This window comes from Mytilus edulis, chromosome 4 (genome assembly GCF_963676685.1).
Source record: "Mytilus edulis chromosome 4, xbMytEdul2.2, whole genome shotgun sequence".
NCBI lineage: Eukaryota > Metazoa > Mollusca > Bivalvia > Mytilida > Mytilidae > Mytilus > Mytilus edulis.
In genome coordinates this window covers 89,919,375-89,936,611 of record NC_092347.1, presented here as the reverse complement: position 1 = coordinate 89,936,611, position 17,237 = coordinate 89,919,375, and the positions used below count along the sequence as shown (strand labels likewise).

Below are 17,237 nucleotides of genomic sequence, written 5' to 3'. Positions count from 1 at the left end.
ATTATATATATACCTTTGTACGAAGCTCTCTTAGATTTCAACTTTATGACACAGGTTTATAGAATCCATGTTTAACAGGTAAATCATTGTTCGTGTGTATTGCTTTGCACAACTATTTGCTTTCTGACTTATCTTAATACTAGTATATATACCTTATTTGAAGTTTGTATTAAAATTCATCACAAAAACGTGACTGCTAAACAGGAACACTTCTATATGCATTCATTCTAATATTTTATTTTGTTGTAACACATGTTCTATGTTAGACATGATCGACCCATTTCAAACATGAAAAACAGTTATAACTTGTTAACTTACCGCGTCCGTACATTGAATGGTAACCTCTAGACTCTTATTTTGATGTGTTAATCGATATATCAAAGTGCTGCCGTTCCAAAAAAGGTTTGCCTTATATCTTTATATTTATGACAAGATATCAAAAACTGTTCTTCTATCTCTACATCAGTGCAGAATAGGTAAAAAACGTCTTCTCTTGGAATGTTGGGTATATTATATCTACACCGTTCGCATTCTTTTCTCCCAAAAAGGGAAGCTTGGTACTTATTTTTCTATAAAAAATTGTTTTAAAAAAGAAAAATATTTAGAATTGCAGGACTTCAAAAAAAGACAGTCAATTTGTAAATTAACAATAAGTGCTCACTCTTTAAAAATTGAGACAGACAGATATTCAAAAAAGCATATAGAAAGATCTCGGTTTAATCCCGATTGTCCCACTTTTTAAAATTTTAGAGTTCTGATTGTCCCACATGAAAAGTTCTGATTGTCCCACATTATTTTATGAAGTAAAATGTTCTTAGATAAACAAGGTTACTATTGTTTGTTTTGCTAAATAAACAAGAACTAAATTATTGTACATTTAATATGAATTTTAAAAAAGTATATAAAAAAGTTTTTTAAATCATTAGATAAATGCACTTTTTTTTATTAAAAAAATATATTGATTCTGATATATGAAATATATCTACAATGTTATGTTTACGTTATTTATAAAACAAATGTCAATACCTTAATTTTAAGTACTTTTTCTCTGTAAAGTTATTAAATATATAAGTAAGTAAGTAAGTAAGTAAGTAAATTTTATTTAGAGTCGGCATATATATACACAATAACAGAGAAAAACATGAGCTCTGGTGAGCTCTTTAACCGACTATCACATAAAAAACATGCAGCATCATGCAAATACTACCAAATAAAACTCAACTCAACGGCATAACGTTAACCAGTACTAGTGTAATTGCATATTCCCCAGTTATTGTCTCAAGTGAATTACTGGGTATTATCAATGATTAGTTATTTAAGTTATACGTAGCAAACTATTAAAATTTTATCATTTATTTTTGAGCTTTTGTTCTGTACCTTGGAAAATAATCACAAATTATTTAAGGTAATTGTTGGGGAAACTAACGAACCAAATCTCCTAGACAATGAAAAAGTTATGAAATTTGCTTAAATACTACAAAAAAGTATTGTATACCCTTCTATTTCTAGTGAAGTTTTACCCTTTTTTATACATCAAGAGAAAATGTTGATTGAAACGTAATCTGAAAATGTACGGAAATTTAAGTTGTTCCGACTAGGACAAATTTTGTAATTAATATTTATTGACTTCCGGTCCTAGAAAAAGGGGCGTGCTTTCAAAAAGTAATAAATATTAAAATTCCAGTCACATAGAGTTCCAACCACTGAGGGCAAGGCACAAAGGCGTTAATACAAAAACAATATATATTATAGTTACCTAGATATCATATAACTATTCTACAGTAAATCATGAGATGAGGTCATAATGTAGGACGTGATAGGTCATTGTTTTCCAAAATGTAAACAAAGATTTTTTTGATAGGTTTTAATTGACATAAAAACGAGTGTTTTATTGTCTAAAATATCAAACTAGTAGATTAAAATATGATTTGACTCCGAAATTAGTATCTGTATTGTTACTCTAAGATATCAATTCTGCTTTTTATTCGACTAAATATAGGTTAACAAATTAAACACAGGTATTATGCGGTCACAATGTAGACCTACATGTATACTACACCTGCCCAGTGCACGTTCATATCGTAAGTCAACATGTCTCTCATATAGTCATTAATAAGGACATTTAGGCTAACAGTCCAGTACGTTTTTATAAGGTACGATTTCAATTACAAACAGATATTTGTGTAGTTCAAATAATTATGACGTCTTATATATGTCTCAGATAAATCAGATATTTCTGTTTTTCTTTTATTATAATAATTATACCAAAATGCTTTAAAAAAATGTCCCCTGCAAGTCTATGCTATGATTTGCTTCACCTATTAGTGAATGTTTGTTAACTTGGTGCTCACTGCTTATTAAATCTACACAGCGAGGAATAACATTGCCAGAGAGAAAGCTTTACCAGTTGATGTCTACATGCTAGGTAGCTAGCTGCCACATAACCATAAGTACTGGCTTCAGATGGCATAGGAAGCAAAATAATGATTTTTTTTTTGAAAGTTTTTTTTTCCTAAATATACTGATTCTTAACTTGTTATGGTTATACCTGTAAAATTTCTTTTCAATTTGTAGATATCATAGTATATTGCATATGGTAAAATAAAGACAGGGACAGCTTAAGATTCACTATGCCGCCATCAGGAAAAGAGGCAGCTTTGTTAGGAGTTGGAGGGGCAGTAGGTGTATCATTGGCGGCTTGGAGAACTCTGTTCCCATGGATTGGCTATGATTTACCAATATTGAAACTAGGAAGAAAATATGGAAAGAAAACAATGGCAGATGCACTTAGTGGAAACTTTCTTGTTGATCTTTTTGAAATCTCTGCGAAAAATAATCCTAAAAAGCCATTTATAATATTTCAAGATAGAATTTTTACCTATGAGTTTATGAATGAACAAGCATGTAGAGTAGCCAATATAGCCGTACAGATGGGATTGAAGCTAGGAGATACTGTTGCTATTCTTGTATCAAATGAACCATCATTTGTTTGGACTTTTCTAGGTTAGGCAGCAACCATTTGATTTTCTGGGGGGGGCTATGGTTTTTTTTTCTGTGCAAACTTTTTTTTTCGCCTTCGGCGAAGAACAATCTATTTTTTTAGCGACAAACCGAAAACAATTTTTTTTCTTTCAATTTTAGCATTACATATGGTGGCAGCTGAGGGTGAAACAAACAATTTTTTTTTCTCAGGGTCCAAAACAAATTATTTTTTTCACCAAAACCTGGAAACAAACTTTTTTTTCCAAAAAAAACCATAGCCCCCCCCCAGAAAATCAAATGGTTGCTGCCTTAGTATGATGCTATTTTGTATTGACTCAAGAAACAATGAAGAAAGCTTAATTAAGATATATGTTTATGTCTGTTATAAAGCAAAACATTGTCATTCATTTTGTGGGTCTTTTAATGTGAACCAAAGATGTTGTTTGGACCTTTTTCGTTGACTTATAAATCATGATTAACTATGTAGACGTAAAAAAACCCCAGAATAATTGATTATTGATTTTCAATTTAATATTTATCTGACAGCACACTATGGAAATGTTTGTACAATGTAGTAATAGTGTCTGGTCATTACACCAAGAAGTGTTTGTCTTTCAGAGCATTTATATTTTATCCATTTTTTAGCATGTTTGATGCATTGATGTCAGATGTGCTATCTATATTAGATACATATTCTACATTGGCTAGAGGTATAGGACAAGGGTTGAGATCTCATAAACATGTTTAACCCCGCCACAATTTTGCGCCTGTCCCAAGTCAGGAGCCTCTGGCCTTTGTTAGTCTTGTATGATTTTTAATTTTAGTTTCTTGTGTATAATTCAGAGTTTAGTATGACGTCCATTATCCCTGTACTAGTATACATATTTTTAGGGGCGGCCGGGCCAGCTGAAGATCACCTACAGGTGTGGGAATTCTTGCTACATTGAAGACCCATAATGGTGGCCTTCGGCTGTTGTCTGCTCTATGGTTGGGTTGTTGTCGCTTTGACACATTCCCCATTTCCTTTCTCAATTTTATACTTATCATTAAATTTCACAGGTTCCGTGTATGCAGATATTTTCATTATTATGTTGCTATCGTCATGTCAACATGTACAAGTGAAAGCAAAGCTTATCTCTATGATATATTATTGTCTTTCCACAGGTTTGCAGAAAATTGGAGTTGCAGTTGCTTTGCTGAACACAAATAACAAACATAAGCCACTACTACATTCCATAGAAATCAGTGAAGCAAAAGTACTGATTGTTGGTCAAGGTAATGTCTTTACAATGACATCAGTTTTAGCTAAGGTACTATTTTTAAAAGCTAAGGGAGTATATAAGAACAGAAACAGTTGAGGAGCTAATTTATTACCAAAAAGGACCAAGTGCTACATGGTTAAAAATGTGGTTTAAGTCACATATAAAAATCAAAATGGTTGCCCTCTAACAAAGTAGACAAGGAAAATAACTCCATTAGAAATTACATCAATATAAATGATCTTTTCAGAAGTATACTTTTATGGTGGTTCAGATCTTTTTCAGCAATATGTTATTTTGAAACGGTTCAAGAAGTACAGAAATTTAACCATATTTTTGACAAATATTTAAAAAATACTAATACTTTTCTCCTCAGGAAGTGATCTGTTTCATAATGTTGAGGATATAAAACAGGAACTGCCCATCCCTGTCTACCTAATGGGAACAGGTATAGGAGAAGCACCAGTGGGATACCAGTCATGGGATCAGTTGATGTTATCTGCTCCTCATGCAGAGATAAGCCGTACTATGAGATCAGAGATGAATCTTATGACTCCCTGCTGTTACATCTACACCTCAGGAACTACTGGTAGGTTTTTGGGGTAAAGATTGCATTAAATGCAATCAAAATCCTATGGGACTGACTTGATATCAAAATCATCTATTAGGCTTATCACTACTTTTGAATTACAGAAAATTGATCATAATAGTGTAGACATTCTACTATCCATGATCATTCCAGATATTCATCATTGAAATATCAGATTTTCAAGTCAAAAAATAATATTTTGGTACTTGTCAAGAAAACTATATTACTTTTGCAAAGTGCAGGAATATAAAATTTCAGTGATGTCAGTGTTAAAATCATCTTTAAAAATTTGAGTTATCTTACTTTGTCCACAAAACAAGAAGAAACTCTTGATTTTTGTATAAATTAAAACATTCATGTATGTAAAGATATGCATAATTGAGTAAACAACTCTGAGCCGTAAAAAAAAAAGAAAAAAAAAGCCACAAATCTAGTGGTAAACATATAATTCTGACAATTAAAAGTCAATTAATTGTTGTTCATAAATTGTAAATGTGTTTGTCTTTAAGGTCTACCAAAGCCAGCTATTATAAGCCAAACGAAAGCTTTAGGAATGAGCAAATTTCTATACCTTGGTGGACTGGAACATGATGATATAGTGTATACTGTTACCCCTCTCTATCACAGTGCTGCTATACTAGCCTTGTTTACAACTATGGATTGTGGTAGGTATCCCATTCGATTAAATTGTTATCACACTCTTCCAGAGTGATGTTTGACATTATATATACCACTATCATCAAGTGATTTACTGATACCAGCTGACGTTTGATATTTTTCTTCGCTGTTGTCCTATAAAACAAGCCCATGTTTGATGTTTAATTCACAGTGTCTGATGTCTGATGTTGTTCTAATTTAACTGTTGATACTAGCTGATATTTGGTGTTATTCACGGTTTTTCTGATGATATCAGCTGATATCTGTGCGTGTTTCCCTGAGCCTGATGTCTGATGATACCCAGGCGCGGATCCAGAGGGGGGGTACTGGGGGTTGGAACCCCCCCTTTTTTTGGACGATCAATGCATTTGAATGGGGACATGTATTTGGAACCCCACTTTGTCCTGGGTTAGGAACCCCCCTTTTTAAAATGGCTGGATCCGCCCCTGATACCTGCAGGTGATTATCAAGGTAATTCTTATTTGCTGTTAATGAATATTATTTGATGAGATTAGACAATATAAAGGTGATATTCGGTTTTGACTGTTGTTTAATGAGATCAGACAATATAAGAGTGATATTTGGTTTTGACTGTTGTCATGGTTGTTCAATGAGATCAGACAATAAAAAGGGGAGATTTGGTGTTTGACTGTTGTTCAATGAGATCAGACAATACAAAGGGGATATTTGGTGTTTGACTGTTGTTCAATGAGATCAGACAATAAAAAGGGGATATTTGGTGTTTGACTGTTGTTCAATGAGATCAGACAATAGAAAGCAGTTATTTGGTTTTGACTGTTTTTCTTCTTCTTATGGTATCCAGTTATCCATCAGATTTTTGATGATTACTAACTGCTGCGCATGCTTAGGATAATAATTAATAAATATTTACAAAAGAGTAGTGTCAAAAATAAACAGATACTAACATGACATGTGGTTAAAACTATTTACATAACAATTTAAGGTCGGAGAAAGTACTACCTTTGGAGGTAGTACATTCCATTGTGTAATAGTAAACGGAAAAAATGAATATTTGTAACAGTCTTTAAATGTCAGTAAGTGTCTGTTAGTTTGTGGATGAATTTATTGTCAGGTTCTATTGTCAGTTGGTATGAGTAAATCTGATGGTACGGCGACAATATCATCGGGTGAACAACTTTATAGAGCATTATAAGTCTAGTTTTGTTGTAAGGTAGGCCAATTTAAAGTATTGAGCATGTCTGTAACGCTACTGGTGTTGTGATAACGATAACAGACATACCTAGCTGCCCAACGTTGAACCATCTCAAGTTTATTGCATTGTTCAGCAGCATTAGGATTCCAAATTGAACAAGCATATTCTAGTTTTGGTCGGACAAGTGCTAGGTATGCCTGAGACTTAATGTTTGTGATTGATGTTTTTAATAGATTTCTTTTTAGAAAGCCTAGACTTTTATCTGCATTGCCAATGATGTTGTTTGTATGCTGGGTCTATTTTAAGTCAGATTTCAGTGTTATACCAAGATATTTAGCGGAGGTGACTGATTCTAGGGTATGACTGTGAAGGATGCAGTTGTGTTTAATTGTATTTTTCTTGTTTGAGGCAGTGAGAACTTTGCATTTGTCTGGATGGAAAGCCATCAGCCAGTCTTCTTCCCACTTTGCAGCAGCATCAAGATCTTCCTGAAGGCTATCACAATCTTTTTTAGATTTGTTGCTTTTGTAAATGATGCTGCCGTCGGTGAACAGTCTGAGTTTACTGGATTTCAAATATTTTGGTAGGTCGTTTATGTAAACCAGAAATAGAACTGGACCCAGAACTGTTCCCTGTGGGACACCAGAAGTAACTGGAGCAACGTCTGATGACTCTCCATCCAGGACAACTGTTTGTGTTTGTGTTGTTTACTGAGATCAGACAATATAAGGGTGATATTTGGTTTTGACTGTTGTCATGGTTGTTCAATGAGATCAGGCAATATAAAGGGGATATTTGGTGTTTGACTGTTGTTCAATGAGATCAGACAATATAAAGTGGATATTTTGTTTAAACTTTTGTTTAATGAGATCAGACAATATAAAGGGGATATTTTGTTTTGCCTTTTTTTCAATGAGATCAGACAATAGAAAGAGTGATATTTGGTGTTTGACTGTTGTTAAATGAGATCAGACAATACAAGGGTGATATTTGGTGTTTGACTGTTGTTCAATGAGATCAGACAATATGAGGGTGATATTTGGTGTTTGACTGTTGTTAAATGAGATCAAACAATATAAGGGTGATATTTGGTGTTTGACTGTTGTTAAATGAGATCAGACAATATAAAGGGGACATTTGGTGTTTGACTGTTGTTTAATGAGATCAGACAATATAAGGGTGATATTTGGTGTTTGACTGTTGTTCAATGATATCATACAATATAAGGGTGATATTTGGTGTTTGACTGTTGTTCAATGAGATCAGACAATATAAGGGTGATATTTGGTGTTTGACTGTTGTTAAATGAGATCAGACAATCCAAAGGGGATATTTGGTGTTTGACTGTTGTTCAATGAGATCAGACAATATAAAGGGGACATTTGGTGTTTGACTGTTGTTCAATGAGATCAGACAATATAAAGGGGACATTTGATGTTTGAATGTTGTTCAATGAGATCAGACAATATAAGGGTGATATTTGGTGTTTGACTGTTGTTCAATGAGATCATACAATATAAGGGTGATATTTGGTGTATGACTGTTGTTAAATGAGATCAAACAATATAAGGGTGATATTTGGTGTTTGACTGTTGTTAAATGAGATCAGACAATATAAAGGGGACATTTGGTGTTTGACTGTTGTTTAATGAGATCAGACAATATAAGGGTGATATTTGGTGTTTGACTGTTGTTCAATGATATCATACAATATAAGGGTGATATTTGGTGTTTGACTGTTGTTCAATGAGATCAGACAATATAAGGGTGATATTTGGTGTTTGACTGTTGTTAAATGAGATCAGACAATCCAAAGGGGATATTTGGTGTTTGACTGTTGTTCAATGAGATCAGACAATATAAAGGGGACATTTGGTGTTTGACTGTTGTTCAATGAGATCAGACAATATAAAGGGGACATTTGGTGTTTGAATGTTGTTCAATGAGATCAGACAATATAAGGGTGATATTTGGTGTTTGACTGTTGTTCAATGAGATCTTACAATATAAGGGTGATATTTGGTGTTTGACTATTGTTCAATGAGATCATACAATATAAGGGTGATATTTGGTGTTTGACTGTTGTTCAATGAGATCAGACAATATAAGGGTGATATTTGGTGTTTGACTGTTGTTCAATGAGATCAGACAATATAAGGGTGATATTTGGTGTTTGACTGTTGTTAAATGAGATCAGACAATATACAGGGGACATTTGGTGTTTGACTGTTATTAAATGAGATCAGACAATATAAGGGTGATATTTGGTGTTTGACTGTTGTTAAATGAGATCAGGCAATATAAAGGAGACATTTGGTGTTTGACTTTTGTTAAATGAGATCAGACAATATAAGGGTGATATTTGGTGTTTGACTGTTGTTCAATGAGATCAGACAATATAAAGGGGACATTTGGTGTTTGACTGTTGTTCAATGAGATCAGACAATATAAAGGGGACATTTGGTGTTTGAATGTTGTTCAATGAGATCAGACAATATAAGGGTGATATTTGGTGTTTGACTGTTGTTCAATGAGATCATACAATATAAGGGCGATATTTGGTGTTTGACTGTTGTTCAATGAGATCAGACAATATAAGGGTGAAATTTGGTGTTTGACTGTTATTAAATGAGATCAGACAATATAAGGGTGATATTTGGTGTTTGACTGTTGTTAAATGAGATCAGGCAATATAAAGGAGACATTTGGTGTTTGACTGTTGTTCAATGAGATCAGACAATATAAGGGTGAAATTTGGTGTTTGACTGTTGTTCCATGAGATAATACAATTTAAAGGTGATATTTGGTGTTTAGTACTGTTCGATGAGATCACACAATGGTAAAGGTGATACTAAAATGTTTTTGACTGTTCAATGTGAATTGCCATTGAAAACTGCTATTTGGTATAAATCATGTTAATTGACTGATGAGATTATTGGTATTTTTGACATTGTATGCTAAGATTTGTGGATGTTTATCTGATATTTGGTATTATTGATCTTTGTATGTGAAGATTTATAGTGAATGTAATCCCAAGGTATTTTGTGCCATTGACTATTTCTAATGGATCACCAGGTATATGGTGACATTGAATGCTTCAGCTGGATTTTATGTAAAGTTCTGTCATGTCTTTTTAGGTAGTACAATGTTACTGCGGACAAAATTTTCTGCTCATCATTATTTTGAGGACTGCAGGAGACACAATGTCACAGTCATTCAGTATATTGGAGAACTTTGTAGATATTTGTTAGCTGTACCTGAGGTATGTTTTGATGTAGTTTTGTACAGTTTTTAGAGTAAATAACTTTGAGCATGACCCCAAAATCAGAAAGTTTTTGTATCAAGGTATCCAGTATAGTTTGTTATACTTCCAGTATTAAGGGTTTTAAAGAAGATCCATTTTAATTTTTTTTTAATTTATGATAAAATTGAAGTTCAAACTGTATGTTTGTACAAGTGAACATAGTTTTTAGATTGATGAAGATATTTTTTGTTTCCTTTCAGGTGGTAAAAACTGTTTAGTTGTTGCATTAAGGTTAACACAGTCAGTGATATATGGTGTCTGCAGTTAATTTAGATCAATTAAAGTAATTTTCTTATTGTAATCATAGTCTCAAAAATTTTGGAGATAGATAATGATCACAATATCATATACCTCATATACTTGATCAGAAAATATTTGCAAAATTGCATAAATTAACTTCTTTTTCTATTTTCAGCATCCAAAAGATAGAGTCCATAAGATAAAGGTAGCTTTGGGTAATGGACTTAGGAAAGACATATGGGAGAAGTTTAGGGATAGATTTAATATACCTCAAATTGTAGAATTTTTTGGTGCATCAGAAGGGACAGCTGCCACATTCAACGTTAATGGTAGGGTTGGTGCTTGTGGAAGACTTTCTCCACTTCTTGTAAGTATGACCCAAATAGGACAATAGAATAATCATTACCCCATCAACTTGTAATTTCATGCACTATAGAGGACTATTGTTTGTACACAGAACTCACGTGCAATGTTTTTTGGTTTTTGTTTTTATCTATTATAAAAGCTTTCAAATATCAGATTGCAAATCTTTGATTGATATGCAAACTATAGAAATATCATTTTGTGAAGTATGTACTGGATTGAGACTTGTTCTCAATGTTTGTGTGTTTAAAAACCATTTAAAAAAATGTAGTTTTCAGTATAAAACTGACTGACATGAATGTTCTGTGCTGTCATACTTTCTGTATATAATATGATTTATTGAGTTTTTGACATTCAGCTTTTTTTTATTGTCACAACTTTCAGTCAGACTTAGCTAGTACTGGATATCTTAATTCATAAGTTAAAAGGACTAACAGCCATAAAAAACTAATTGTACTTGAAAATTGGATTTCTATTTGTGTATATTTCTAATTTAGAGGTAAATAATAAAAAAAAACCAGTAAGCATATAATCTTTGGCATCAGAATCAAAGTAGTTATGGCAACCCAAAAAGTCACATTTTTCTTATACATGTATAATATGAATTTAAATTGACTTTAAAATTAATTTTAGACACTGACATAAGTATGCATGTTCTAACTTAAAATTACATAGCTTATCTTGATGAGCAACACTTTACTTACATATGTTTCTGTTATATTGCATGCTCTTCATATTTAGTAATAATGATCTCACATGAATGTGAGTTAAGACTGTGCATGTGTAATGCTGTTTTAAAGCAAACTGTTATTAATGTTATCTTTTTACCCTGCAAACCTCAGTAATTATAGTTCTGTATGAAAGATCATTCAGCTTAATACCATCAAATTGAGAATGGAAATGGGGAATATGTCAAAGAAACAACATCCAACCAAAGAGTATATAACAGCCAAAAGGCCATCAGTGGGTCGTCAATGCAGCAAGAAAATATTTTCCCTTATAGTTTAATAAACTTTTTTCTTGTTCAATTTTTTTTTAGTCAAAACTACATCCCTCAGGAATGGCTATTATCAAATATGATCGTTTGAAGGATGCTCCATACAGGGATAAGAATAACAGATGTCTTCCTGTAGAATTTGGTAAGAATTATCATAACTCACATATAGTAGTCCAAAATCTGTATTTTGTTTAATGTGAATTTTAATTTCACATATAAAAAACAAATATAGGTTTGTGTTGTTCTACCTTTTGACTTGTAACAAAACAAGGTATTTGGTTATAAGAATTTGGTTTTGCTTTTTCTATTGACATGTCATAAAGCAAGCTATTATGTTATATGTTATTGTGTTGTTTTGTCTGTTGATATCTCATAATATACACTTTTTTGCTGGCAATGAGGACAATATCAAGTTTTTTGTTCCATAGACACTAACTGGTGGAGGAAAGTAGTGGGTGTCAAGGGGAAAATAAACTTTAAATAGTTCGTAAAAGCCAATAAATTATAGAGATAGTACAGGAAACTGTCTGTTTCCAGTACAAATAGTTTTTGAAAATATTTGTTTTAAAAATATGAGCTGTGTGGGATAGAAATCAACGTTATTCAAATGAATATCAAAACATCATATACATCTCTTATTAATCTATTTCGGGTGGAAAAATCACTATTGAAAATATGTAACTGTTTCAAATTTTATTGTTTTAAGAAAATCTAAAAAAAACCAACATAATTCATCTTTTAGTTCGTATATGAAAGTTCCAAAATCTATCAAAGTCTTATACATGTGCATTATACATGCACTTGTATAAGGTCGATTTCTATCGTACGCAGCCCATATTTTATTGTCAAAATGACAAATGGATCAGACACAAGTTTTACAACTCAATAACATCTTGTCCAAAACAAAAATAAAAAAATGTTATCTTATAGTCTATAATTTTATTGAAAAAGTACACATTGAGTAATAATAGAGCAAATTATTGTGTGACATTGTATTGTTTGGATTTATGTCTGTTGACATGTTATTATAAAATTGAGAATTGAAACAGGGAATGTGTCAAAAAGACAACAACCCAACCAAACAGTACAAACAGCCCAAGGCCACCAATGAGTCTTCAATGAGCCAAAATTGGTTACAATTTTTTGTCTTGTTTTGTCTTTTGAGGTATCATAATCCAAATATTGTGGTGCAGGTTATTTGTTGCCTTGTCTTTTGACATGTCATAAAGCAAGTGATTGTAATACAGGGTTTTGTGTTGGTTTTTTTTGCTGATATGACAAACTCCCAAGATATTTTGTGACAATATTTTGTTTTGACTGTTGACATGCCATTATCCAAATATTCAGTTACTGGAATGAGTAGATGTTGTGTCGAACATAATTATGATGATTTAGATATTATATATGAACATTTTATATTAAGTATTTCCCAGATGGCTATTTTATATTTATTATTTGTATTGACAAGGTATATATATATATATATATTTTTTACTAGGTGAACCAGGATTGTTTATAGCAGGAATACCAGAATATTATAAAGATAAATTTTACAAAGGTCCTCAAGAAGTGAATGAGAAGAAAGTCCTGAGAAATGTGTTCAAAGACGGTGACTCATTCTTTAACTTTGGTGATTTGATGTACATGGACAAAGATTACTTTATTTACTTTCAAGACAGAGTGGGGGATACATTCAGGTACTTTGTTACAAGCAAAGATGTCAATGTCTGTTTTAACACCAAGTAGATAAGTTGTAAGTGATACATGATCTGTATCCAGTAAATATTGATTTAATTTAGATATAGGAAGATGTGGTATGTATGTCAATGAGACAACTCTCCATCAAAGTCACAATTTATAAAAGTAAACCATTATTGGTCAAGGTACAGTCTTCAACACAGATTTGGCTTTAGTTTTTGCACAAAATCCATTTATATTATAAGACAGTAGATGTCAAATAATAAAAGTTTGCTAGGTTATTTTGATGCCCCTTCATTTTTCAGGATTAATTTTTTTTTGTGCTAAAAAAAAATCAAAATTTTAAAGGGGGGGGGGAGGGAATTATTTTACCCTGGTCAGTTTCTTAAATCTGTAAATAGAGTACATGGTTTTTCAATCCTTCTTCAGTTTATGTTTTACATTTCAGATGGAAAGGAGAGAACGTGTCCACTAATGAAGTAGCCAATATTTTAACTTCCATGGACTTCGTTCATGATGCTAATGTTTATGGTGTAACTGTTCCAGGTAACTGTCAGTTATTCTGATGTCATAAATTGATAAGTTCAGGGTTAAATGCATAATGATAATACACAAAATGGAATACAGTAGTCAAAAATACATATGTTATAACAGACCATACAAACCAACTAGTAACTCCTATGAAAAAAACCCACAAACAAACAATATAGCCTGATTTTGTACAATAAAAAACAAAAAACACAAACTCCAAGGAAAGCCAAATAGAAGCTCAAACACACCAAACACATGGAAAACAACTGTCATTTTCCTTGCAGGGTACAGGCATTTGCTTATGTATTAAATGTTGGATTAAACCTAATTTAAACTGCTATCTAACCTCTCACTTAATTGACAGTCACATACAATACTACAAACTCGTAATGTGATATGGTTGAATCAGTTTTTATAATTATTGTCTATCTATACCATATGCCACTTTATTAACTACAGATAGTAGATCAAATGTTGCCCTCAATAGCTTGCTCATTGTTTAAGCTGTACAGTGACCAATAGTTGCTAACCTTTCAATTCATTTAGTTTCTGATGGGGAGTTGTCTCCTTGGCAATCAAACGCCCCCTTCTTATTTTTATATTGAGGTAAATCTGTCAAGAACATAGCTATAAATTACTAAATATTAACCTTGATAAGTGCAGAAATTGTAAAAATATATCCAAAATGATAAATGAATACCTAGGATTGGAGTCTAACTAGAGGAAATGGTAACATGTAAGCAACTAAGCGGAGGAGATTCGTGTAAATTCTAAGCTCAATATTATGGCAATTGATGGTGAATTTTAATGTGGATCATTTATGTTGTTTATGTCCAGTTGTTGAGGTCCATTCTTGATGTTAGTTATTGAGATTGTTTACTTTGATCAGTTTTTCATGTTGATAACTGTGGTCTGTATTTGATTTTGTCATTGAGGTCAAATACTTACATGTGTCATTGAAGTAAAAAAAAAAACTGAGGTTCATCATTGAGGTCAGCTATTATGGTCAGTTAATGAGGTCAGTTGGTGATCTAAGTTATTGTTGTCAGTTATTTGGATTCATCAGTCACTAACAGAGGTGCCTCATGAAGGTCAGTTATTGGGATGCCTCATTGAGGTCAGTTATGGAGGTCAGTCGATGACTTAAGTTGAAGTCTTATTTTACTCTGGTGACCTCAATACACAAAATCACTTTGTTACTACTTGGAAAACTGTGTGACTATCTAACTTTACTGAAATAGATCAGACATATAGGCTTATTTTTAAAATCAAGATTTATTTTGTAGGTCATGATGGAAGAGCAGGAATGGCAGCATTGCATTTAAATGAAAGTGAGAAGTTAACCAAAGAAAGACTGAAACAAATTCATGATCATTGTTTCAAAAATCTACCCAGTTATGCCAGACCATTGTTTCTACGATTGGAGGAACAAACAAGAGTCACAGTGACCTTTAAACAACACAAGGTTGACCTTGTCAAGGAAGGATATGACCCCAGTATCATATCTGATCCTCTGTATTATTTGTCAAATGATGCTAAGACTTACGTCCCATTAGATGCAAGCAGTTTTGGAAGTGTGCTCAAATCAAGACTTTGATATATAATTTACTGAACAAAAAGGTTGTTTAATGCTATTAATCAGGAAGTAGAACATATTGAATATTAAGCTATGTAATGAATTGTCCTGTTGTAAGGGGAAAGTTCTTGAAGATATTTTATGTTTTGAATGTTAAGCTATATAATGAATGGTCCTCTTGTAAAGGATAAGTTCTTTGAGATATTTTATATTTTAAATCTTAAACTATACAATGAATGGTCCTATTGTAAGGGGAAAGTTCTTGTGTTTTGAGTATTTTGTAAAAATAAATCAATTGTGTTGTTAATTGATGTACCATTAATTCAGGAATTATATTTTTATTAATGTTTATGATATGACTACAGGCGAGTCTCGCAATAATATATTGCATAATGGTATCTGATACATATATCTGTATGAACCTTTAACCAACAAATCCGAATTTGGATATGCCAGTCATTTAAAAACAATATATCAGATGCAGATGTAATGATTATATCATTATGATTGTGTCTTCTATAACTCCAATTTAGGAGAAGACTAGAATTTTTACGCAAGTTATGAGAATTAAATTTTATAACATTCTAGAAATATATTTTATAAATTTATTTAATATTATATATGACTTTTATTGAAGAAAAAACATGTGAAAAATTGCTGGATAATTTATATTTGTATGTTGTATATGTTTATACTATTGGTACATTCCTTTATTTTAATCAGTAGGACTCACTGCATGACGTTAAAACGACTTTTACCTCATAATTATGCTATTACCATGATAAAAATCAATATTTTCTGTATATGTTTAATTAGTATCTTCTTCTATTAAAATGTAAAATATGGGCATTTTATTTAATTAAAATGGGGAAAATCATTACCATGTATAAAGTCCCATTTATCAATAGATAAGCAACTTAACATGTTGGACAGGTATTACTTTAGTCTTAGAACGATCAATTTAATTCCTTCCAAATTAATCTACAGATTTCTCCAATTACCAGACAAGCAGAAAAGAAACAAAACACCATTGATAACTCAGAATGATGTTTACTACAAAATAGAATGGTTAGATAGGTCTGGTATTTTTCCGATCATGTTTTGATTTTTTTTCTCCAAAATTGCCTGCTTCTTACAAAGCATGGCACTTGTTAGACCAGTTTACACCTTTAAAAGGAAGTGATAGGTCTTCACTATAATCAAGGAGAGATAATAAGATCAGAGGGAAAACACAAGTGTATTGAACAAAATATACACTTATTTGTGTGGTAATAACTTTGATTAAATCAGATTTACACCTTTGAATAAAATGGTGCCATATTATCTTCTACATTCTATAAGCATGAACAATATTATGTATAAAGCAGTATAATTTATGACTAATTGCAGGGTCTAATTATATTGTTGTTATTTTGTAAGTCGTTGATTTTTATAGATTATTTAGAATAAATTAAAACAAATAGTCATGTTTGTCTTGTTAGTGAAGCATGTGTAAATAAACTCATCATAGATACCAGGACTAAATTTAGTATATACGCCAGACGCGCGTTTCGTCTACAAAAGACTCATCAGTGACGCTCGAATCCAAAAAAGTTAAAAAGGCCAAATAAATTACGAAGTTGAAGAGCATTGAGGACCAAAATTCCTAAAAGTTTTGCCAAATACAGCTAAAGTAATCTATGCCTGAGGTAGAAAAGCCTTAGTATTTCAAAAAATTAAAAAAATTGTAAACAGTAAATTTATAAATATAACCATATCAATGACAATTCATGCGGTATGGGCTTTGCTCATTGTTGAAGGCCACATGGTGACCTATAGTTGTTAATGTCTGTGTCATTTTGGTCTTTTGTGGATAGTTGTCTCATTG

The 17,237-nt window shown here is 32.1% G+C and overlaps 1 protein-coding gene across 6 annotated transcripts; it reads left to right on the top strand.

Moving 5' to 3' along the window:
- The first annotated feature begins 4 nt into the window (after window positions 1-4).
- LOC139520963 (long-chain fatty acid transport protein 2-like) lies at window positions 5-16,840 on the top strand. 6 transcript variants are annotated; one of them, XM_071314078.1, is made up of 11 exons: window positions 5-78; window positions 2,575-3,003; window positions 4,147-4,257; window positions 4,618-4,830; window positions 5,340-5,495; window positions 9,799-9,923; window positions 10,381-10,572; window positions 11,608-11,707; window positions 13,064-13,262; window positions 13,712-13,809; window positions 15,081-16,840. In XM_071314078.1, the coding sequence occupies exons 2-11, from the start codon at window positions 2,631-2,633 to the stop codon at window positions 15,389-15,391; spliced, it is 1,878 nt and encodes a 625-aa protein (XP_071170179.1). In that variant the 5' UTR covers window positions 5-78; window positions 2,575-2,630; the 3' UTR covers window positions 15,392-16,840. The 6 variants fall into 6 exon arrangements, with proteins under 6 accessions (XP_071170179.1, XP_071170176.1, XP_071170174.1 ...); XM_071314075.1 differs by having other exon boundaries at window positions 12-78; window positions 5,340-5,499; window positions 9,803-9,923; XM_071314073.1 differs by lacking the exon at window positions 5-78 and adding an exon at window positions 1,622-1,662 and having other exon boundaries at window positions 5,340-5,499; window positions 9,803-9,923.
- Window positions 16,841-17,237: the final 397 nt, after the last annotated feature.